General features: G+C 42.6%; 1 protein-coding gene across 2 annotated transcripts in view; it reads right to left on the reverse strand.

Annotated features, from left to right (window-relative positions):
* Positions 1-23924, reverse strand: part of Me3 (malic enzyme 3) — a 198511-nt gene extending 174587 nt beyond the window's left edge. Inside the window, exons 1-2 of one of the 2 annotated variants that reach the window (XM_052159073.1) lie at positions 23825-23924; positions 23144-23344 (exon numbers count right to left, since the gene is read on the reverse strand). In XM_052159073.1, the coding sequence (XP_052015033.1) occupies positions 23144-23344; positions 23825-23872 (249 nt within the window). In that variant the 5' untranslated portion in view covers positions 23873-23924. The other variant, XM_052159077.1, reaches the window with a different exon arrangement.
* Positions 23925-24129: the final 205 nt, after the last annotated feature.

Here is a 24129-nt window from a genome sequence, read left to right on the forward strand (position 1 = left end):
CATACCCCAGGAAGGCCAAGGGGGGACACAGAGAGAAGGATGTAGGAAAGAGACCCTCACTCACACTCAGCCGTGAGGATACCTGATCTCCCATATCAGTCTCCAGAATGTAAGCGTCCATTGCATAAGCCACGGTGTCTATGGCTTGCATTCCATCACAGTAGCCCCAGGGTTGAGATAAAAGGTGTACAGACTGTAGAGAACCTGTGTCATTTGCCAAAACAAGTGAGCAATGCTATGCTCAGCTCAGAGATAATGACTTGTTTATAGAAGTTGAGTGATGAGCACAGTCCAGCTAAATGGTGGAGCTAGGACTAGAATTCTGATCTTTGACTTGATCATTTCTCTCCCTGGGACTTCTGGGTCTGTCCTGCTTAAAATGGTCTTGTGCCTTGGGAATGATGAGCTCCGGTACACACATTGTCAGTCATGGTTACTGAAGACCTGTTTGCAGTTTGTGAGGATTAAGAAAGGAATTAGGGCCCCTGTGGAATCTCAAGCATCTTAGCGTGGAAGGAATGGGTTCAGTGTCATGGTTGGGGCAGGGTTAAAGGTGTCTGGTCTGGAACTTACGGGTTAAATTTTCTTTAACATCAAGGGACATGTATTACTTCTCTGTGCCTCAGGGGAGTTTTTAACCTATAGAGTGGGAGTAATTATTGTATATTCCCCTTGTGGATTTTATAAACTGTAAAATGAGACAATAACAACTAGGAAGTGCTTTTAGGGCACTGTGTGGATTGAAGCAAACACTGGTAAAGTGACGCAAAGAGAAAGATTAAGGCCATGGTCTGCCCTGGACAGTGATGGCCTTGCCTGAACACCACTGCCAGTGCTGACTAGAAATTTCACTTCAGTGAAAGTCAAGGCTGGCCACATTCTCCACACCTGGAGACACCGGCAGACACCACTATTCCATCCAGCTGTGAGGTTTCAGACTGGGAAACCAAGGCTCAGAGAGGATGGCAGGAAGCAGAATGTGCATTCGTGTTAGAATCAGAGCTGCCTCGCTGTGTGTTGGCATTTCTGTTTGTGATGTGTGTGAGATCTCGGGAAAGTTAACTTCTCAGATTGTGAATCTCTTCATCAAAAAAGAAAGAAAGAAAGAAAGAAAGAAAGAAAGAAAGAAAGAAAGAAAGAAGAAAAAAGAAAAAGACAAATGACTACCTCAAAAAGTGCTGTGGGGATTAAATGATAAAGAATATGGGAAGGCACTGGTAAAAATGTTAGTTTATGTTGTCCCTTAACTACTCTTCCCACAAGCTGGGAAGAAGTTAGCAAGGTGTAGAGTCCAACACCTGCACCTTGGGTGTCGTAAAACAAAGGGGAGTGTTTGTGCAAAGTGTTAAAGCTAACAGTGAGGATGGGGTATGCAAAGAATATTTTGTTGCCCCCCCATTACTCAGTATATGGAAGGAGGAAGATAAAGAAAATGGGGTAAAAACAAAACTGGAAAATCAGTTCTGGTGTCTCTATCTGGAACCTCCAGTGGGGTTCAAGGCTGTAGAGGCTGAAGATTAGAATCTACCTTAGATCTGAGATGCTGAGAGTTAGAACTTACACAGAGATGTTAAGTGAGTCCTCAGTATTTTATTCAATCTTCAAAAATGTTTCTAGAATCTGCCATGAGTGTGCAGACGCTCATGGCTGCAAAAGTGTCATAGAAAATTCCTCAGGACATAAAAGAACATAAGACAAAGAAAATGTGCTTCATGAAAGTGTGATTAAGGGTCACTGTAGTGGAAAGAACATGGGTACAAAGTGGAAAAGCCCTCTATTTGGTCCAGGCTGTCAGAGCTAGGAGAAGAAAGGAGATAGAACACACCTGGGGGCGGGGCTTTAAAAGCTGTGAGGTTGGAGCACTCAGGTACTGGAATGCAGAGAGAAGTTGGAGCTAGGTTGAACTTCCTGTTCTGAAGAACCATGTATGGTACTGACAACTATGACTTTTGTAGTGTTGGTTGAAGGGAGTCACAGAAACCTTCTACAAGAAGTTGGTAAAAGTAGAGGTTGGAGGCAGAAGTGGGAGAAACTGAAGATAAGGAAATAAGTTGGTACTCTCTGAAAATGCCCAGATGGCAGAAGACGAGGGTCTGAACTTTCCACAGCCATGTATTCAGTGAAGAATCTCTGATGATGTTGGAGCTGGGTCTCGAGATGCAGAGATAAAATGTTAATGAATTAATATGTGAATATGTGAATACATACAGGTGTGCATGGGTGTACACACATGAGCAGAAACAACTGATCATTCTGTGTTTTCTTGGTTTGTGTCCCGTCCAGTTTCTTGCTCTTCTAACAGATTGTGTCTTAAGTATGCCATGTTCTCTTCCTTCTCTGATACAGCAGGCTCAAGAGGCTTTACGTTTGCAGACTAACCTCAAAACCCAGAGTCTGAGGTAACTGAACATCCCCTGTGGGGCTGTGGAACTGGGGATTTCCTCTTTCTCTAAAACACTCTAAGTGCAGTGCATGTGGCGTTGCCTAGAAACACACAGCACATCCGAGCTCATGCAGCTTGGGCGCAACACAGCTGTGTTCCCTTCTGCAATCAGACTTCTAAATTAACAGAGGCATTTAAGATATGGAGGGCAAAGGAAATTAACACTTACCATAGATTTTTATAAAAAATAGAGTAAGAAGAAGAAAAATGGTGATGATTTACAGCACACATTGTAAGAAGTAAGAACTAATTAAGCACTTGTTCAAGGACTTTGTTTGAAACAGTGCTTTAAAACAGGACAGAAATTCTTGGCGTGGTGGGTGGGGAGAGACTTGCGTTGGCTGGACTGGCCTCAGACTCCCTGTGTGGCTGCCAGTGACTTTGAATCTCTCATTCTCCAGCCTCTACTTCCTGGGTGCTGGGATGACAGACACAGGCCTAGTTTATGTGGTGCCGTGGAGTGGACCCAGGACCTTGTGCATGCTTGGCAAGCATCCTACCGATTGAGCGCCTCTTCTAGCTCAAAGTTCCTGAAGTTCTTATTAATACGGTGTCAATACTTGCAAAAGAGTTAAGAGACTACATCAAATTCATTAGGAGCACTTGTAAGAAGTGCTGAGGGAGCACTTCAGACAGATGTTATTATCACCGTAGGAGGCTGGAACTGTTGAGATTTTTTGACACAGAGAAGTTTAGACATGAGGGATCGTGGAGTTAGCCTTTCCAAGCCCACACAGTCAGTATGCAGCATGTCAGGATACAAGCCCCGAGCCCTGGGTTTCACAGGCTGGGCAGCTTCCATTGCTTACCCAGCTTTTCTCCCTCTATTAGAATGGGAAGGACTATGCTCCCAAATGTGGTTGAAAAGACCCTAGGGAAGTCACCGTCAGAGTGCATTCCTTATCTCTAAGAGAACACTGGACGGAAAGGAGTTGCCAATCACCAGCCATAGACATCCCCAGGTCAGAGCTTCGGAGACAGTCTAGTCATCTGTAATTAATGTCTTCTTTCCCCACTGCTTCACACTGTCTTGGAGGTTAACTGCTTCCTAGAGAAGTTCACTGCTATTGTTTTCCTCATCGCGAAATTTCTATTCTTGCTGAGCCTGAAAGGGAGCTGAAGAATTAATAGCTTTCCTTCAGCAACAGAAACACTTGGGCTGAGTCTCCTCAGATAATCTGTATCAGGAGACTAAATAAAAATGATTCAACCACAGCAGAATGCTCCTATTTATAATTAGTGCTCACTATCTTGAACCACAAAGCCCCCACCCAAATGCTTATCCTGGGGATAAACATGTGCCCACACGCTGCTGTACTCCTGCACGGAATACACACCCTAGCATCTGAATCCCGAGTGTAAAGGATGCCTGCCCCACAAAGGCTCAGGGACTCGCTGCGAGGAGCCTGTCCTGGAAACTGAATCTGAGCTTCCCACTGGTCAGCACTTTTCAGAGGAACAAATGATTCAAAGTCTCATTTATTTGCGTCTCAATGATCTCGAACAGAAATCTATTGTTTTCTTTAAACTGAGGGTCTACAGGGATTAAAAACGGAGCTTCACATTAAGCAGGAAGCTTTAGTGTTAGACAAACCAGAATAGACTTCCTAGGGAAACTATGAACAAGGGGTTCCTCAGTTCCACATGGCTCCAGATCTCTAAGACAGCCCCAGTGGAGGACTGGAGACAGCCTGTAGGGGTGGAGGAGGAGAGAAGTAACTGAGCAGACCTGACTTGGATCAGGATGCTCTTCTGGATGTGTGGCCAGAATGTGGATTTGGGGTGGAAAGAGTGGAAGAAGCCAGCGTTGACCTGGAGCCGGGGGCCTATGGGCAGGCTGTCATCACACTTTCCACAATGTCCCCACCAGTAGAGACAGTAGGGAGAGTCAAAAACGTCTATAGGTCCTTGAAGCAGGAAACCATAGCAACAGTAAGGCGTGACAGTCCTCCAGGGATTAGTTCAAATCCTTCTAGGGTGTCCCCTACTTCAAAGGAGAGTTTAAGGGTGGTGACATCACAGAGCATGTTGGATACTAGAGCAGAAGGCAACCAGAGGATACGAAGGGAAGAGACCAGGGGGCTTTCACCCCAGTTCGCTCTTGCTCACTCCGACTGTGCAGCCTGCAGCCTCCTGTGGTTTTCTTAAGACGATGTCTTATATGTCTACAGTGTCAAGATACACTAAAGTACTGGGGAAGACCCTTGAGGACATGGGCACAGGGGAAAAGTTCCTGAACAGAACACCAATAGTTTATGCTCTAAGATCAAAAATTGACAAATGGGATCTCATAAAATTACAAAGTTTCTGTAAGGCAAAGGACAAAACAGTAACCAACAAATTGGGAAAAGATGTTCACCAACCCTACATCCAACAGATGGTTAATATCCAATATATACAAAGAACTCAAGAAGTTAGACTCTGGAGAACCAAATAACCCTATTAAAAATGGGGTACAGAGCTAAACAAAGAATTTTCACCTGAAGAACTTTGAATGGCTGAGAAGCACCTTAAGAAATGTTCAACATCATTAGTCATTAGGGAAATGCAAAACAAAACAACCCTGAGATTTCACCTCATACCAGTCAGAATGGCTAAGATTAAAAACTCAGGAGACAGCAGGTGTTGGCGAGGATGTGGAGAAAGAGGAACACTTCTCCACTGCTGGTGGGAAAGCAAGTTGGAACAACCACTCTGGAAATCAGTCTGGTGGTTCCTCAGAAAACTAGGCATGACACTTCTGGAGGACCCTGCTATACCACTCCTGGGCATATACCCAGAGGATTCCCCGGCATGCAATAAAGACACATACTCCACTATGTTTATAGCAGCCTTACTTATAATACCCAGAAGCTGGAAAGAACCCAGATGTCCCTCAGTGGAGGAATGGATACAGAAAATGTGGTATATTTACACAATGGAATACTACTCAGCAATTAAAAACAGTGAATTCATGAAATTCTTAGGCAAATGGTTGGAACTGGAAAATATTATCCTAAGTGAGGTAACTCATTCACACAAGAACACACATGGAATGCAGTCACTGATAAGTGGATATTAGCTCAGAAGCTCTAAATACCAAAGACACAACTCACATATCAAATCATTCCCAAGCCCTGGTCCTGGAAAGACTTGATGCAGCACCGTAGGGGATTACCAGGACAGAGAAATGAGAGGGGGTTGATTGGGGAACGGGCGGAGGTAAGAGGGCTTATGGGACTTATGGGGGCGGGGCACTGGGAAAGGGAAAATCATATGGAATGTAAACAAAGAATATAGAAAATTAAAAAAAAAAGATACACTAAAGTGCCAATGCCACATTCATACTCTGACCCGATCTGCCGCCCCTGGTCGCTGCAGGTCTCACACCTCATTCTTATCCTTCCTCACCACTGTCTGGCGTGTTCTTCCTTCAGAATTACGCTTCCAATGTGACAGCCAGCCCACTGCTTCTCAGTCTGTTCCACTAACATTTTTGGTTCAGCTTCTATTTTTCTTGTTGTTCCTACTGTTGACTGATAATCCCAGATTCATCACTTCCTCTCATCCTGTGCCAAGACCTCATCTCCAGGATGTTACCTCTTTTCCCACCTTCCCATAGAGAAACACGGTGATTTTTTTTTAGGTCCCAAAAGAGATATCATCATGCTAACAACGAGGGCATTGGTAAAACACATATAATGACCTGTCTATTTAACTGGTGTCAGTGAAATACACATAAAAACAGATCTTAAAAATACACAGAGAGAATGCACAATGAGTTATGCCTATAGTCCCAGATAGGAAGTTGAAGCTAGCCTGGGCTACACAGTGAGACCACAACATTCCATCCTCAAATAGTGTGTATATACTACATACATGATACATATATGTGTGTATACATTCATACACACACACACACACACATGAGAGAGAGAGAGAGAGAGAGAGAGAGAGAGAGAGAGAGAGAGAGAGAGAAAGAGAGAATATAATTTTTAGTAATCCTGATACTATTCTCTGGATTAAATACTATGACCTTTCATCAAGTAGAAAATATGAAAGTAGAAAAAAAATTCTTAATTAACCTGATAATAAAACAGTAATAAAAGTAACAAAATAGTATAGATAATAAAAATTATAACACAGAAACAAAGGAAAATGCTATAGGGCAGGTTACTTAACAAAACCTGTTAACATAGCATCTTTTTCTGAGTGGACTGATAGGAACTACACTTCAGAGGCAAAAGCCAGTAAAAGAAGCACTTCCAGTGTAGAACATGGGCCTAAGAGTCCTTTGGATCTGCAAAGCATCAGCTAACTGGATGCAAATGTGTTTATAGATTTTTCTCCTTTGAAGTTACAATGTCATGAAATGTTTACAGTGCTAGATTCCATTATAAAAATGTGTTCTTTTGAAGGGGAGATGAATTAAAGTCAACCACAATGGTCTTATTTTACAGTGAGCTACATACTATTAAAGACTTTGGAACCCAGGATACTTTTAAAATCAAAGATATTTTACAATTGTACAAGGCTTGCAAGATTAAAACACCAGAGAATATTTTATCTTGAGAAATGTTTTATCATTGAACTTTCTACACAGTCCAGGCACAGTGGTTAGAATCATACCATGTGATATACAACCTTTCTCAGATGATATCAAATAAACATGAATAAGAGGACCAGGCGTTCAATGGTATCTCCATTGCTTATTCTATTAAAATTCTACTTATGAAAAATCTTTAAGCTGCTTTTTACTAAGGCAAGTGGCTGAAACTTGGTCAGGCTAGCCAAGAAAATCATTCCTGCAGGCTTCTGGCTTTCTATTTTTTTCTTCAGGAATCATGGTTCATAAAGATCTAGAACTTGGCAAAGAGAAAGGTAAGCTCAACTTCAATCCAGTGGAGAGAGTGACCACATTTTGCCTTTGGAGGTCTAAATTTGAGAAAGGTTCATACTGCATGAGCTCTAAATGTTTTTTATTCTACTTAAGTTTTCTCTCTCTCTCTCTCTCTCTCAAAAAAAAAAAGCAGAGTAAAGGAACAGGGATAAGGAAACTGCTTTCTAAATTATGAGCATTCTATCCATTTTTTTTGTGTCTGTGCACATGCATGTAGATGTATATGGGTTTTTGTGCATGTGTGAGTGCACTGTGAATGGTGTGTGAGTGTGTGCACATGTGTGTGTACATGTGTGTGTATGTATGTGTGTGCATGTACGTGTGTGTGTGTGTGTGTAGTGTGTGTGAAGGCTAGAAGTAAACTTTGAGTATCATTTCTTGGGTGTTAACCAGCTTGTGTTTTGAGACAGAATATCTTATTTGCCTGGAACTGGACTATTACATTAGGCTAGAAGATGGTCATAGAGCTTAAGGGATTCTTCTGTCTTAGCCTTCCCATTGAGGGGGCTATAAGAGCTCACTGCTATGCTGAGCCTTTTCATCTGGGTTCTGGGGACTGAACTCTGGTTCTGATGCTTGCATCCCAAATACTTTCTCAAGTAAGCTGTCTACCTAGCCCTTCATTTTGAGTAAAAGAAAGTATTTTTTCCTTCAGGAGCCTAAGAAAAAGAAGGAAGTTTTTTGAGCTATTGAAATGGAGTGTCATTGTGATTTTGTGATGTGGACATTGGTTCCAGTTACTGCATAGGTGACTAGAAAATGAAAATACCAGCTAATACAATCATGCATTGCAAGTGCCAACCTTTTCTACATTATGGGAGATTAAAAAAATCAAAACCAGAATGCTGTTTTATGAGAACAGAACTAGAACAAAGACAGGTAGTTAGACAGGTAGTTGCATCAGTATTTATAACAAAACACTTTAAAGATCCCAACTCCAGCATCCCTCCCATCGACAGTCCTAAAGAAACCTTTGAGGAAATTTGTAATCTGAGAGCTCTTACATTTATTCCTAGCCAATTCATTTTCTAATATTTAAGACTCATGACAGACAAGCAGAACTTCTGGCACTGGCATTAGCTATGGTTTTATTTTGTTTAATTTTCTAGGCAAAGACTTAAAAATGTAACATTCTTGTTATTCAGTATAAGTCTGTGGTGAGAAAATATGAGGCTTCCATTTTTTCCTGAATATTAGCAACAATTCTTAGACTTGAGACTATGGAGCTCAAGGAATTCTGGGAGAAATCCATTTCTTGTTCTTCAGCTCTCATGTCTGTGGCTCCCTCATCACCAGCCGTATCAGATCCTCAGCATCTTCCTCAGGGGAACTGAATGCCTTTGCCAATAGTTTCTGTGCTTTTACCAGTTTTCCAGGAGCCTCTCATAGGTCAATAGGTGGTTATTGAATTTATCAGTAAATGGTTTTAGGGAATCTGGAGTTGAATTAAGCCTTATTTTCTGGGCGATCAAGGATGTTGTATAACTATTTCTTTTCTCTTAGAGAGGAAGCGAAGCTCAGAAGAATCAAAAGCTAAATAAAATCTACAACGCTCAGAAAGCTTCTGAAATTTACAAGATTCATAAAGCCCCTCCCCAAAGCTATATAAACAGTAAATAATCGTTGAGAAAAGAGTCTATGGTTGGCCAAGTTGCCTGAAAATTGTGCAGAAACACAGCTGTTGTGAGTCATTCCATATTCTGGTGTGGGCTTTTAAGTGATGCAGCTGCCCTTGATTAAGCGTTGCTTCTCTATATAGTGGTTTTTTTTTTTTTTTACAAGTTTTTCTTCCCATGTTGATTTTCTTTGCAGTAATATGATCTCAAAGACAGTTCCCAAACTCACCGAAAGTTGAACCCTTATGCTACACTCTCCTTTATCTTGTACATTTTAACTTTTTTTTCTTCTTTTCCATGCTTATTTTGACTGGTTAACCATTCCCCTAAGCAACCCTTCATCTGTGTTTCTGTCACTCCAATAAATTCACTGATTCCCTAAGCTATGCTTAGGTAAAATAATTTCTTTAGTCTGCCATCAGTGCTCTATCTGAGTAATGGTGGTTTGAATACAGTGGTTGCCATAGGCTCGTATTTTGAATCATTGGTTCCTAGAAACTGTTGGGAAAGACTGAGAGATGTGGCCTAGTTGGAGGAGGTATGGCCTTGTTGGCGGAGGTGTGGCCTTGTTGGGGAGGTGTGGCCTTGGAGGAAGTGTGGGCTTGGAGAAGGTGTGTCACTAGCAGTGGGCTTAAGGTTTTAAGGTTTCTTTTTCTCTTCCCCTTGCCATCCTCTAATCTGTCTCCACACAGCAACTTGTAAAATCATTTATTATTATAAATCATATCGTGTTCCTCATTGCCTAGAAGCATTTAGTAATACTTGCTTTATAGAAAAGACTCCAAGCTCTGCCCTCACCCCCTTACTCCCTTACCAGTCTTCTCCACCCTGACCTTATACAGCTTCCCCTCTCTCAGCCTACCCTTACTGGCCCATCTATTGTTATTTCCCTAAACAGATACACAGACACAGTCTCTTGTTTACTTTGGTGTGTGTGTGTGTGTGTGTATGTATGTATGTGTTTGTGTGTGTGTGTGTTTGTGTCCACATATACGTGTCCCATGGCACACATGTAGTGATGAGAAGACAACTTGAAGCAATCAGTTCTCTTCTTCCACCATATAGGTACTGGGAATTGAACTCAGGTCTGGTTTGGTAGTATTATCTTTACATGCTGAATCATCTCACAAATTCTTTCTCTGTCTCTCTGTCTCTGTTTCTCTCTGTGCTTCTGTCTCTCTGTGTCTCTTTCTCTGTTTCTGTGGGTTTATGTCTCTCTTTCTCTGTCTCTTTCTCCACCTCTGTGTGTGCCTGTATTGCTCTGTTTTTCTCTCTGTGTCTGTCTCTCTTGGTCTTATCTTTTGTCTGACTCCCCCAACCTGGATGCATGTGTCTACTATGTGGTGGCCAGTTTCCTAACAGACAGAGGCATTGGCAGGAAGTATGAGATCCAGTGAAGAAAGTAAGACAGGATAAGAAGAAAAGAAGTTTGTAGACTGGTAGCCTTGGGCAGCTTGTGGGTACAGTGCAGATCTTTAGGACATGTCCTGGAAAGCATTGTCTGAGGGAGAAGAAGCTATGGAAACAGGAGAAAAAGGAAAGTATGGGCCCAGTTTTTCTACTTTACAATACGTATGTTCAGAAATAATCTATGTAAAACATTTATAAAAGTGCCTGGAATGGTAAGAATTGCATAAGGATTTGCTCTTATTATTTTTAATATTACTGACCCACGAATTGTGGCTTCCAGAGGAGTCAGCTAACAGTCTGTTCAACTGGTAGAAGGTTGTAGAATATCTGACTACTTAAATCAGCAAGACAGCTGATGGGGATGGCCAGGCCTCTCCATTTCTGAAGCTGGCACCAGTAACCAATGGCAACTGATTACTGGAGGTACTGATCCTCTTCACCACAGCTTTGTCACGGCTGTCCCATCAGAACCTCTGTCAGACCTTGCCACATGTCTCGGGCAGTGAGGCTCCACAGACAGGCAAGGAGAAGCTATTTTCCATTCTCGTGAGAGCAGCGGGGGAATGGGTTAACTTTGATGGGTGGATTTCAAAGACTGTTTCTAAAATTGGCTGTTAATCGCTTTTTCACGACACGACACCAACCATCCCTCCTCCTGTTTCATCAGGCAGCAGCTGTGTTGCTATTTGCTGTCCCTGTGACCTCAAATGGTTTTACCAGTCAAAACAAATAACTATGGGCTAGAAGAGATCAAAAATAAAATGAAAGAGATAAGAAAGGAGAGTCTGACATAAGGACTCAGCTTTCTGCCAGGAGTCTGTGGACAGTCTTTTAGGTCATATTACTGTAAAGAAAAATTAAAATCTAGAAAGAATGTGCATTTGGGAACATGCTTGTTCATCAGAATGGACACAGAGGAGTGACAGCAAGAGCTGTGTCAGCAGGTGCTTCAGTTTGAAGTACATGACAATGACTAATGTTAATGTATTTTATGGAGAGAGACTGGAAAGTACTTCTCAATATGCCAACAAAGCCTTGGTTCAAGGCAGTATTTTAGGATGGGAAGCAAAATGCTATTTTTGTTTTTGTTTTTGTTTTTAAGGAGAGGGTATAAATTTGATCCCCAGCACTCATATAAAAATTCCAGGCACATGAATGCACACTCGTAATTCCAGTGCTAGAGAGGAAGAGACATTCCTGTCTATTCTGTCCATCTGGTCTACCTGAATTAATGAGCTCAATGAGGGACCCTGCCCCCAAAAAATCAGGTGTAGGAGGAAGCCCAGTGTCCTTTGGCATTCACGCGCATGCATATATATCTCCTCATACACATACATATGTGTATATACACAAATGTGTATAAACAGACACACGTACACTGATTAAAGGAGAGAAAGAGACAGCTATAACTTGTGTCCCCTTCCTTTGCTCACACTCTAGGCAATATGAATGTTGATTCATCTGTCTCTAGAACCTTATCTGTAAAATAATGTACAAGGCTAGAATAGCGTTATCCAAAACAGAAAGTACTGCGTGAGATGACCAGTCACTCTGTTCAGAAAATGCTCATCATAAATTATATCAGAGGGAAATATACACTTTTTCACTGTGTGAAACACACACACACACACACACACACACACACACACATTTATTGTCCACAATAGAGCATGCATAGACTCTCCTAGAATGGAGCAATTCCAAACATCTCTATCCAATTTGAATGTTAGCAAATCAAGTTGGGCCTCTAGGCCCTATTTGTCTGAATTTGAGGCAATATTTTGACTTTTATGTCTCTAAACTGTCATCATAAACATTCTCTTATGTGCTGTCTTACTGTTATAATCTTCTGAGACTGGGGGCGTTATGGCAATGACGAAATAGAGATATACCTAAATTTGGACTTTTAAATTTGAAGTAGTTTTTAAAATGCTGCTTATCATGTTCCAAACATTGGGACTAAAGTTCTGAGACTGATGGTGGTGACACCATGTTTAACACCAGACTTAGTTTTCAGAAAATCTATCTGAAGGACATTCAAATTTCTACTTCCAGAGACATTTTTACCTAAGTTTCTTTTAGACAAATGTCTAGTTGATGCAGACAAAGGCTCTACGAAGTACAAAGAAATCATCAGTGAATGATCTCTCCTACCCTGCCCCTCCCCTGACTCACTCCTCTTCTAGCAAGACCGCAATGCTTGTGAGAATGGGTTTTATTCTTGGGCTTTCCACTTCTGGACTGGATGCTCTACACAGGCAGGGACCAGGTCTTGAACCTTTGCATGTCTATGGTACACAGAGAGCTTGCACTGTGTTAGAAATGTTAGAGATGTGGATTGACTGGGAAATAAGTGAAGGATTACAATGCACTTTAGATACATTGATTCATTTAATCATTAGAAGAACCTATCAAGAAGGTATATTTTATTGTCATTCCCATCACAGATGGAGAAACAGTCTCAAATAAGTAGCTTTCCAAAGATCCTGAACCTAGTAAATGGCAGGACTGGGATTAGAATTGTAGTAGTCCATTTTTAATTGCTATACCTAAGTACCTGAGGCTGGGTTTTAGTTTTGTTTCAACATCTAGGGGGTCATATGGTGATGGATTTCTTAATAAATTAGTCCCCAGGTAATACAAGGCAGCATGTGACAAGAGACTGTGTGTGTGTGTGTGTGTGTGTGTGTGTCCCCTTTGGTATCTCTCCCTCTTCTTATGAAGACATCAGTATTCAACCATGGGAGCTCCACCACGGCTGTATATAATCCTAATTACCTCCCAATGTCCCTACCTCTGAATATTCGAGTATAGTAAGTATCTATAAATATCTTACAATAAGAATTAAAATTCATCATGTGAATCCTTGAGGAATATGTTAAATCATATTGGAAAACACAGGATGCTCTGATCCCAAGTTCCTTAGATTTTAGGCTATCTGCTCTGCTGCCCAATACCTGGTTCCAGGCAATGGGTCTTGATGGATCAAACATAGCTGATTTTAGCTGACGATTTTCCTTCACCTCTAAAGCCCTTGAACCTATTGCTAGTTAGAGCAGGTTTAAGTGTAATGTCTTTTCATCAGTTCCAGGAAAACAATGGTATTTCTTAGATGAAGAATACCTAGCCCAACTTCAGAGCAGAAAACTTTTTCTTTTTTTCTTTTTCTTTTCCCTTGTTTTTTTGAGACAGGGTTTCTCTGTGTAGCCCTGGCTGTCCTGGAACTCACTCTGTAGACCAGGCTGGCCTTGAACTCAGAAATCCGCCTGCCTCTGCTTCCCAAGTGCTGGGATTATAGGCTTATGTCACCACTGCCCGGCCCAGAAAACTTTTTCTAGAGACGTGTTTTCCCCCTCAAAATGTGTATGGCTATAATAAAGATAGTTGTTGGAGCTCTCTCCTCTCTCTCTCATCGCTCTTGCCTCCTGGCACTCTCTCCTCTCTGCCCCTCTTGGGTTCTCCTCCCCTCCCCCCTTTCTCCATGTGGTCATAGCCGGTCTCTACTTCTCTACTTTCTCTCTCTCTCTCTCTCTCTCTCTCTCTCTCTCTCTCTCTCTCTCTCTGCCTCTCTAACTCCCATCCTCTGCCCTGAATAAACTCTATTCTATACAAAAAAAAAAAAAAAAGAAGATAGGTGTTGGATTTAAAAATTCTTCAGGTTCCATGGACAGATCTAAAGAGAATTCATATTGTCAGATCAAGTTTTTTATTTTTATTTTTCAGGGAAGCTGAAAGAGAGCAGTTGCTGTTATCTTCTTCTTCCTAGTTGTTTCTGATCTGTTGAGCTAGAAGGGATGTGCTCTAAGTGCTGGTATAGAGTGCATGCTATGACTGGCTATGCGTGTCTAAGAAAAAGTCTTGGATCTAAATATAACACAAATGATGGAGACAGGCACATGACTGGTATGTGAACACCGAGACAAAGTTGGAGAAGAGCCAGTGTCACCTACATGCCAAAAGAATGGAGAGTATGGAAAAATAGCTTTCGTGTGGCCCTAAGAGAGGTGTGGCAGAGGAGATACTGAACTCTGAAGTCTGCGAAGATTTTGATAAGTGACCTGATATAAATGTCCCCTTCATCTTTATGCAACATAAAAGCAACAAAATTAAACAAGCAAGTACATAGATGCAAAGGCCATGCCTAAGTGCTGGAGACATTAACTCCACATGTTAAATTAGAGATTTTGTGATTGTGATGGTTTGGATGTGAAATGTCCCCCATGGGCTCATGTAATTGAACCCTTGACCGCCAGCTGGTGGTGTCTGGGAAGACTGTTTAAAAGGTGGAGCCTCAGTAGAGGAAGTGGGTCAGAGTGGGTAAGCCTCGAGATTTTTATAGCCAGGCGTCACTTCCTGTTCTCTCCTGGTTCCTGAATATGAAAGCACTGTGATTAGCTGTCTCCTGCTGCATCTGCCATCCTTTCCGAGCCATGGTGGACCACCTCCTCTTGCACTGTAAGATAAAACTAAGCCTTCTTTAAGCACGGTGCTTTTTGTCCCATAGTTCTCTTTAAATAAGGCCCAGTGCAGGCTACTCAGTTCCTGCCCATTCCACCGCAGCAGCAATGGCTGGCCAGCCTCTTATGGTTTCACGTACACTTCTTCCTCATCGTCACATTTACCTGCCAGTTCTGAGGCATCCATTCATGCCAGCCCCAAACCACAGCTGAACCTCTCTTTCATGGTCCGTACAGATGCCTTTCTTATTACAGGCTGAAGCTGCCTACAGGTCTTCCCTGGTCCTCACCTGCATCTGTCTGACACTGTAAGTTCCTCACAGGCAGAAGAATGATGAATTTGCCATGACTTAAGTATCCACGGATTCCAGTGGAATAGAGACTCATAAAATGGCGATTGATGAATTGAATATGTAAATAATGAGTTTGGGTAGAATTACACATATTTAAAGAGTGACTAGAAGACACCTAGTGAGATTTAAAGCTCCCTCCGACTTGCGGATTCTCTGATTTGAGCCAAGGAAGTAGAAGTTATGGCAGCCAGTCAATGGCCACATAAGGGAACAGGAATATATTGGTTATTACCATGGGAAGACACAGCTAAGTAAGCTGCATACAGTGAGTCTCAAGTAAGAGGGATCTTATAAAACGGAAGTCTAGTGCACAAAGATGCCAGAGTGGGCCCTAAAGTTAGGTAGCCTAGTTTTAAGCACCACTGTACCATACTGAACAGAGAGAGCACAGTGCAGTTGGTTATCCACTTCCTGCCTTTTGTCCTTATCTGTTACATAAAGAGAATCATCATGTTTACCTCAAAGGGTTGAGATAGTGCAACAAATGAGTCAATACATATGTAAACTTCTTTGAATAATTCTGGATACAATGTATCTCTTGAAAGTGCTGGCTGTTGTAATTGCTGTCTGAATCTTCTCCATAATAATTCTAAAGAAAAATTGGCATAATAGGTACTTGAGCTGGACTCCTCAATGCTTTTCTTAAAACCACAGGAGAGGGGATAGGAACAATGAGCCAAGTTGGAGTTTCCCTACAGTGCATACCTGGTAGCTTCAGCCTAGGAAGGCACTCAACAGCCCACAACTCTAAAGAGATGCTAATTTGAGTGAATGAGAAGGACATCCTTCTGTTTTGCCTGAGTAATCAACAGAGCCTGCTTTCTCCAAAATTCTATACTGTAGCAAATGTGTTTCAAGAAAAATAGTGTGGATGCTCTGCTATTTCACAAGCAAAGAAAAACACCAATAAGACTAAAAAAATATAATAATGTCTAGTTGCCAACCATTCAGTTATACACTTGGTCGGCCTCTAGTTTCCAGTCATTGTAAAAGTAAACACAGCTTTGATTTTTCTCTTATTCAAGTCTCTCAAAAGCTGATGATCTTTTTCTATCAAAATCCCCTCTCCTCGAATTACTGGGTATATTTCCCTCTTTTCTGTGTCTTTTTGGTCAGAGCTGTGTTTTAACCAGGCTGCCCGGCAACCCTTTTGGTACAAAATGAATGCGTGCTTTTAACAGCTGACCTCAGCACCTCCAGTTGTAGACTTTCATCACGCAATCATAGAGCATCTTTTGTGCTCTGCCTCAGAAGCACAGTTGACCGCCACCCCAGAGGACTTCCAAATGTACTCTCTGCACATCAAAGTGAAGGGATTGTGAGTGAGCTGTAATCTGTGTCTGCAAACAAAAGTGCTCACATTAACATCCTGCAATGGCCAACAAATCAAAAGGCTACTTTCCCACCCTCTCTCTGAGACTGGCATTTAGAAAGCAGAGAGCAGATAATAAAAGGAATCTGGTAGAGGTGGCAGAAATGCAAAGTTAAATAAAACCAATAAAATTATAAACCTCAGAGTCTACAGAGGCCAAGGGCAACCAAGAGAAACTGAAGTGGGGAAACCAGAGAGGGGCTTCAGAACAAGTCCAAAGAAACTTTGTAGGGAGCCAAGCGGAGGAGCCTTCTAAGATGCCAGTTGGCCCGGGGTGGAGCCAGACAGCACATATTCACTCAATAGCTTTGCCTCATTAGAAACTATTACCTAAAATTGAAAAGATACTGGGGGTGTTAAGGAATTATGCAAGGAGCAAACAAAGTTCCCAATATATCTCTCTTACAAAGCAGACATTATCAGATATTGACATCGAAATCATTTTTCAGATTTGCATTTTTAAAAAAATAGCTATAGTCATGCTGTTGAGTTGACTTAGCATTGTGCATTTCACCCTAGGCATTCTTGGGCAATGAATTCTGAAGTTTTCATAAAGAACATGCAAACACTCCTTTAGCACATGGTCTATGTTCTCTAGAGAATGAGTCACCTATTTATAGCCACATGCTTAGGAGAAAACACTTTGCAAATTACCTTCGGGTTCCAGGAACAGTAAATCTTCTGAAGCTTCTGGCACCTGTCCTAAACGTTCCTTTTCCAGGTATTTGGGAGTGAAGCTGTTTCTGCTATGGTGTCCTTGAATCCCTATCCTCTATTTTTCATGCCTTTGAGCAGTGGCTCTGACACTTCAGTACTTAAGTACAGTTCCTCGGATTGTGGCAATCCCAACCCTAAAATTATTTTGTTGCTACTTCAAAACTGTAATTTTGCTACTGTTATGAATGCAAATATGAAGGACATGTGATATGTAACCCCAAGTTGAGAACCAGCACCTAAGAATTCCCATTTCTGCTCTAAATCCCTCTGCCTCCTGCCTGTTGGAGCAGCAATAGAAACCCAATGGCATCAAAAGTGGAGGATGGGGCCAAGCACACTGGAATTACTGCCCGAAGCAGATCTGCCTCTGATCCATGCCCTAGATATCCAATGTGAGACTTATGCCCATCCCGCTGGGTATGCCAATACTGGTGACGCGATCTTAGGTGAGGAGATGCACTGCAGAAGGACTTTTGGTGAGGAGAGATTTGAAGAAAAATGAGGAATTTAGGAAACCCCACAGAGGTTACTTAGAGTGAGTCACGTAGTTTATAGCCATCTTGGCAGGAAATATATTCTGAACTTCAAAAGTGAGACGCTTGTGTCTTTCCTTGGACAATCAGACTATGGAGAGACAATGGATTAAAAGGAATTGGATTTTCTAAGACTCATTCTGAGGAAGGAAAAGTTGAGGTCCTGGTGCCATCTAGAAAGGAAGCGTGTATCCTGACAAGAGATTTTCCCAGGGCTGACCATTTTCAAGGCAGACCAAGGACCAGGAAACAGTCATGTGTTCATGATGAGCCAATGATAGGGAGGACCATGCCTCAACTGTGCTATGGAGTTACACCCTTGCTCTTTCTCTACACGCAAATCTCATGGCGCATGAATATGAGGGCGCCAGTGGATCTATTCATTTGTTCCTCTTTCCATTGCAGTCGTAATAAAGATCCTGAATAAATATCCCTCCTCGGATTTTCACTATTACTTGCATCTTTAATTGTCCTACCAGGGACAGGTAGCTGAGTTATCTTGTCAGGCTGCCAGTGATCAGGCATTGACTCTAACAACTCCGAGAGCAACTTGACTCCTTCACTCATTCTGCCTGTTAACTGTGGGCTGCGTAGCTGAAGTATGTCAGGCAAGAATCACTGACAAAATGGAGCCTAAATTAGATACCAGAGGGCCAGATCTATAGCTCAATGGTAGAGTGTTTGCCTAGCTTAAAGAAGCTAGCTCTGATCAGATATGCAAGAACAGAATTGGCAGGGATGTAGAAAAAAGTAGACTTTAAAGGTTGAGCAAAAATTGACAGAGTAAAAGAATAAAAGGTTAAGATAAACATTTTCTGACATTTTCCCCAAATATCTTTTCTTTAATGGTAGAAAATTTTTAGCTGAACATACTGATGCCCAACCAGAGGACTTAACTCCCAAGCCTCAAAGTTCCGTTATAGCTAAATGTGCATGTTATTAAATTCTGGTCAAGTGGATTTGAATAGAATCCAAGTGATATTTAAGTTTTCTGAACAGTGCCCTGGAAAACAATGTTTCCTCATGCTAGGAGATTCTGTGGAAGTAAAGGTATAGCAGGAGTCGCCATTTTGGACCATCAAATATAAAAGGCACAGTGACTACTACTGAACAACAAAATCAAGCCTCATTCCAACTCACCAGTGCCCACCCAGACTTGTTTATCGGATTTGTAATTCTGCCTTGTTTAAGCCTGTGTATTTGGGGTTTATTTTGTCAGATTGACCTGACCTAGCAGCATAACTAATACAAGTTTTTTTTTTTTTTTTTTTTTTTTTTTTTTTTTTTTTTTTAGCTGTCCTAAGCACAGAGCCATAACATTTCCCAGCTGTTTTACCACATAACAATATCAGGTCCATGAAGACGGGCCAGCATTCAATAGGGAAAAACTGAATTTCAACCTGTTTTTGCTCATTTCTTCCTGAAATATTCAAACAGCATTTGCGTTTCTACTTCCTGCACCAGTGTGCTAGAGACTCAGGTCTGGACTAAACTGCATATAGAATTCATGTTTAGTCAGTAATCCGTTGTTTCTCTTTCACTCAATAAGCCTGGTTTTCTATCATATCTGACAGTCAGGAAAACATATTACCTACATTACCGATAAACCTCCACCGATAAACCTCCACTTCTCCAAACAACCCAGCCACCATCTCCTGAATGGTAGATAAGGAAAGTCTGTGAGGAGCCACTTCCCTCATCCGAGGAGAGGAAGTAAGCTGTCACTAAGAAAAGACACACACAAATTGTATCCGTGCAGGAGTCTGAATGCTGAGGTGATTCCACTGAGACTTGTGTGTCCCCAGAATTTCAGGCCCTGAGTGTTGGTCACTTTCATATAGTCGTGGACTGAAACATGCCAAGTCTGTATGGAAGGGAGGCTGTTTCATCTCTGTCTTGAACTCAGGGCCCACTGCATGGACTATGCTGTTCAACCATTGGTGGTTTTGACACCTATTTCATTAATTACTTTTCTAGACATTAAGCACAGGAGATCAAAAAACTGCAGAAAAAGCAGGTGACTGGTTCAATAGCATATTGTGTAAAAAAAAAAAAAACCTGCAGGTGCACTCTTGGAAATAACACAAATTTTGTTGAAAGACTGAGAATCTTGGACAATGAGGGTCAAGTAGTAGGTATACTGCTTTCACAGAAGGCCATGTCAATGAGAATGTAGTCAATGTGAGTGATGGGTTGGTCAGTTAGCATATTGATATTAATGGGATTGAGGGAAAAGGACCATGGCTCAAAACAACTCAAGAGCAAATAGTTATTGAATATCAAATCAGGCAAAGATAACTCACTAGTCAGTCTCTGTCCTCAAGCTGACCAGAATCTATTGTGGAAAAGAATCTAGTCAGCCACTGTAGTAGTTTGCCAAAAGGAAACAAAGATAAAGCAAATTTTCAAGAGGCTCACATTTAGTTTGAGGAGTGGATCAGGAGGGCCTTTCCATCATCTACAGAGAAGCCTACGAGACTGATCACAGATAGAGTGCCCAGGACATGGTGGAGTTAGATCCAGAAGGCAGCCATCACACAATAGCAGGAGTAACACCACTCAATAAGAGTCACACAATCCCACTTCTCTTTCGCCCTTCAGTTTCAGTGGAAGGCCTTTTCCTGACCTGCTCAAGATGGAACACAGTACAATACGTGCATAGCCAGAAGTGAATGTTAGATCCCAGAGAGCTTCTCTGCAACGCTGTGGTCTAGGCACAGCTACACAGAGCTTCTTTCTTTCAGTCTTTGCTCACAAAGACCTTGCATTCTAGAAAATGGCTACTCACAGACCTGCCACTCTCTCACCAAAGGCCCTTTCAAAGCTGCCCCTCCTTTTGTTCCTCTCTGGCAACCTTGTTGTTCTGTTTAACCTCATCACAATTGTACCATCTAGCTAAGAGAAAGCTGGAAGCTTTCTCTGAAAACACCAAATGCTGGGGGTCATCAGAGGGAAGAGAAGGGCGTGTGAGCAGCTCTCTGGAAGATGCCTTCTTTATTGCAGAAGAAGGATGCAGCCGGTTCTCAGCAGCATCCCTGATAGCCTCCTTACCTCTGACCAGTGTCAAGCATCTTTAGAGATGTATGGCATTATGAAAATCTCAGGCTGCATATATTAATGAATAGCCTCCCATTTTTATTACTTGGGAATACAAACAATTGATATAGGGGGCAAGAATTATTTTAGGGGACCAAAACCCAGGACTGAAAAACATTACTTTCTTAACTACTCACAAAACAATAACTATTGGTTGGTAATGTACCCATACATCTAAGGCAACTTAATTGAAGCCTATAGTGGTATTATATTAATTTGCTCTCCAGAATCCCCCCCCCCCCACATCTCTCTCCTATTTACAGGTTTATTGTGGGGAACAGTGTCTCTTCTATTCTAAGACAATTGGTGAGGATGAACCTACCTTAAGCCTTATCTTCAATTCTGGGTGGAGGCTCCAGGCTCCAATTAGCTTAAGTTACTGGTGATTGCCTTGGGAACAGGAAGAGAACCCCTACAGATTCTGAGGTGGTCTACTCAGACTTCACGTAGAGTGGCATCACAGAGCCAGGGTAGAGTCCAGAGCTGCAGTGCACCATTAGGGAGTCACCTCTGCTTCTTCATCAAGCCCCACCTGCAGCCCTTCCTCTAGATGTGGTTTTTGGTAAAGGGCATTTTGTTTGCTGAAAGCAGTTCTCACCTTCTAGCACTGCCAAAGCAATTCAAAAGGACATAAATACCTTAAATGCTTTGGAAAGGAACAGTGTACCCAGAACTTGAGGTCTCTTTGGAGAGCACGGGGTCAGTATGAAAAATGAAGTCTGGGAATGGCGTCCCCAATGGAGGAGCTGAATGGGTTTACAGCCCCATGGGAAGAACAATGATTTCGGCCACCCAGACACCCCAAGACTCCCAGGGACTGAACATCAACCAAGGGGCACACATGGTTCCAGCTAAAAATGTGGCAGAGGAAGACCTTGTTGGGCATCAGTGGAAGGAGTGGTTCTTGGTCAGGTGAAGGCTCAACAGAGGCCCGAACAAAGGGAAACTGAGGGGTGGTGGTGGGAATGTGTCAGGTGGAGGGGCATATATGTGGAGGCAGGGAGAGGGAGGAGGGGTTTGGGGTCTTTGGGGAGGGGGGAATCGAGAAAGGTTTTACCATTGACAATGTAAATGAAGATGATATTCAATAAAAAAAACGAAAAAAATGAAAGAAAATTTCCAAAGATGTGAACAAATAAAAGGAAAAAGCAAACAGACAACAATAACAACAACAAAAGAAAAGTGAAGTCTGATCACCAAAGCGTTTTCCTTTGTTTCTATTGAAGCTGTGAACATTCATAGCACCGCACAGTTGGCCTCACCTCTTAAAACTGAAATTTCCAGAGAGGTTGCCTCATTGGAATTTCACCGTCTCAAATCAGAGAAACTATTAGCATTTTTGAGAACTTCATGCATCAGGAGTATTCACATTTTATTCACAGTAATTGCTTAGCAAGCACTTATGATAGCTTAAATATTAATCCAAATCCAGTGGTTTTGAAATTTTTCGCAATAATCAAATGAGGTAGAAATGGTGGACTATCATTCATTCATATTATTAGGCTGAAGAACATTGAACCTGCTAGTTAAAAATGAGAAATTGTGGGGATGGGGGACTGGCTTCAGTCTTGGCTTCCGGTTTCTGTTCCCCACAATCCTCTGAACTAAAGATCAAACTTGACTGCTATCGAAGGAGGTGTAATCCTAGATTAATATGCAGGTATCTGCAGTAGTCTGAACACGGCCAAAGCATTAGAGTCACCTTCGCTAAGACCTCTTGGGTCTGCATTCTGTTACAGGACTGGTTTAAATTCAGATCTTTAATTCTCTTTCCAATACTAAAAGTTCTATAATTCTAGACTTTTCTGTCTTCTGGATTCATGTTTTACCAGATATTCATCATAACCTTAGCTAACTAATACTTATCTCATTGGTGCCTGAGTCTGTGCTAAGAACTCCGCCTCCGTTTTCCTGTTTTTCCTTTTAAACCTTGCAACATTCTTAAGAAATCACCAAGAGATACTTTAATTCACTGAGGTCAAACAAATTGTCCTCGAGATCTGCTGGAAATCTGACTCTAGGTCAGAGGGACCCTCGGGAACACTCACTGGGTCTGTATTGTTTTTGCTGAGGAAATTAAGGTCAGTAAAACCGTTCACCTCTCTCTGTGTCAAGAGGGGGGCAAAAAGGCCAAATCAAATAGAGCAATATCCTCCAGGCAAAACCAGAAGGGCCCTGGAAGGATGCCATAGGCTTTGTCCCAAACTCAGGGGGCGGGGCGTCCTTCAGTGCTAACCGCGGGATCCAATGTCCTAGCAGACCATTACCTTGTTGAGATGGGGGTTCCTGGTGACATCGTATCCGCGCTTCTTCAGGGGTACGGGGCGAGGCGGGCCAGACTTGGAGTGGCAGCCCTGGGCGGCGGGCACGGAGGGTGCCTGGCGCCGAAGACTGCCGCAGGCTATGCGAGGCAGGGAGGTCAGTCGCGCGCCAGTGCCCAGCGCGGCGCCCATGGTCCTGGCACAGACCTGGAACCAGGGCAAGACCAAGGTCAGGGGTGACCTCTAGTCAAGCCAGCTCCTGCGCGCCAGCAGGGCGCCGGACCTGAGCCCGCTGAGAGGCTGGGGGTTCCCGATGGAAGGCGCTAGCCTTCTCCCCTTGTCCAAGGCCACCTGCTTCTCGCTTGGTTATGATGCTCACCCCGCAGCCAGCAAAGTGAAAGCAAGCCCAGAAAGCAGATCCTGTGCGGGTGACAGCCGGTGCCTCCCTGCCCCCACACGAGAGAATACTCTCCGAGGAGCCCCCGCACTCTCAGTGCGTGAGGTTGGCCTTTGTTTCTCCGTTTTCCTCTTACCTGCCTAACTGGATTAGCTGAAGTCAAGGAAATCCCACTGCAAGCAGGTGGGACAAGACGCTATTGTCCCCTGTCACTCTCTGGCCAAAGGCAGCACCACACAGGCAGGGCAAGCTCAGACTGCTGATGTGATCAGTAAAAACAGTTCCCAAACCCTTCCTTGCAGGACCAGCTTTCCCTTGAGTGCGCGGGGGATCTTCATAACACGACAAGATGAAGCGCAGCTTCCTCCCACACCGGGGCTTTTGTGCTTTTGTACCCTGATACTCTGTCCAGAGGACCGAATGGCACTTGAGGATCAGCATGCCCCCCACCTCTTGAGCAAGGCTGCTGTCCAGTGTAGTAACCATTAGCCACATGTAGCTGTATTACTCTAAATAAAATGCAATTTCAAATCCATTTCCCCAGCCACAGTAAGCACTTTCTTTTAAACCAGTTGAGACCATGCGTGAAGGTACA

The sequence above is a fragment of the Apodemus sylvaticus genome, chromosome 1 (genome assembly GCF_947179515.1).
Source record: "Apodemus sylvaticus chromosome 1, mApoSyl1.1, whole genome shotgun sequence".
Taxonomy (NCBI): Eukaryota; Metazoa; Chordata; class Mammalia; order Rodentia; family Muridae; genus Apodemus; species Apodemus sylvaticus.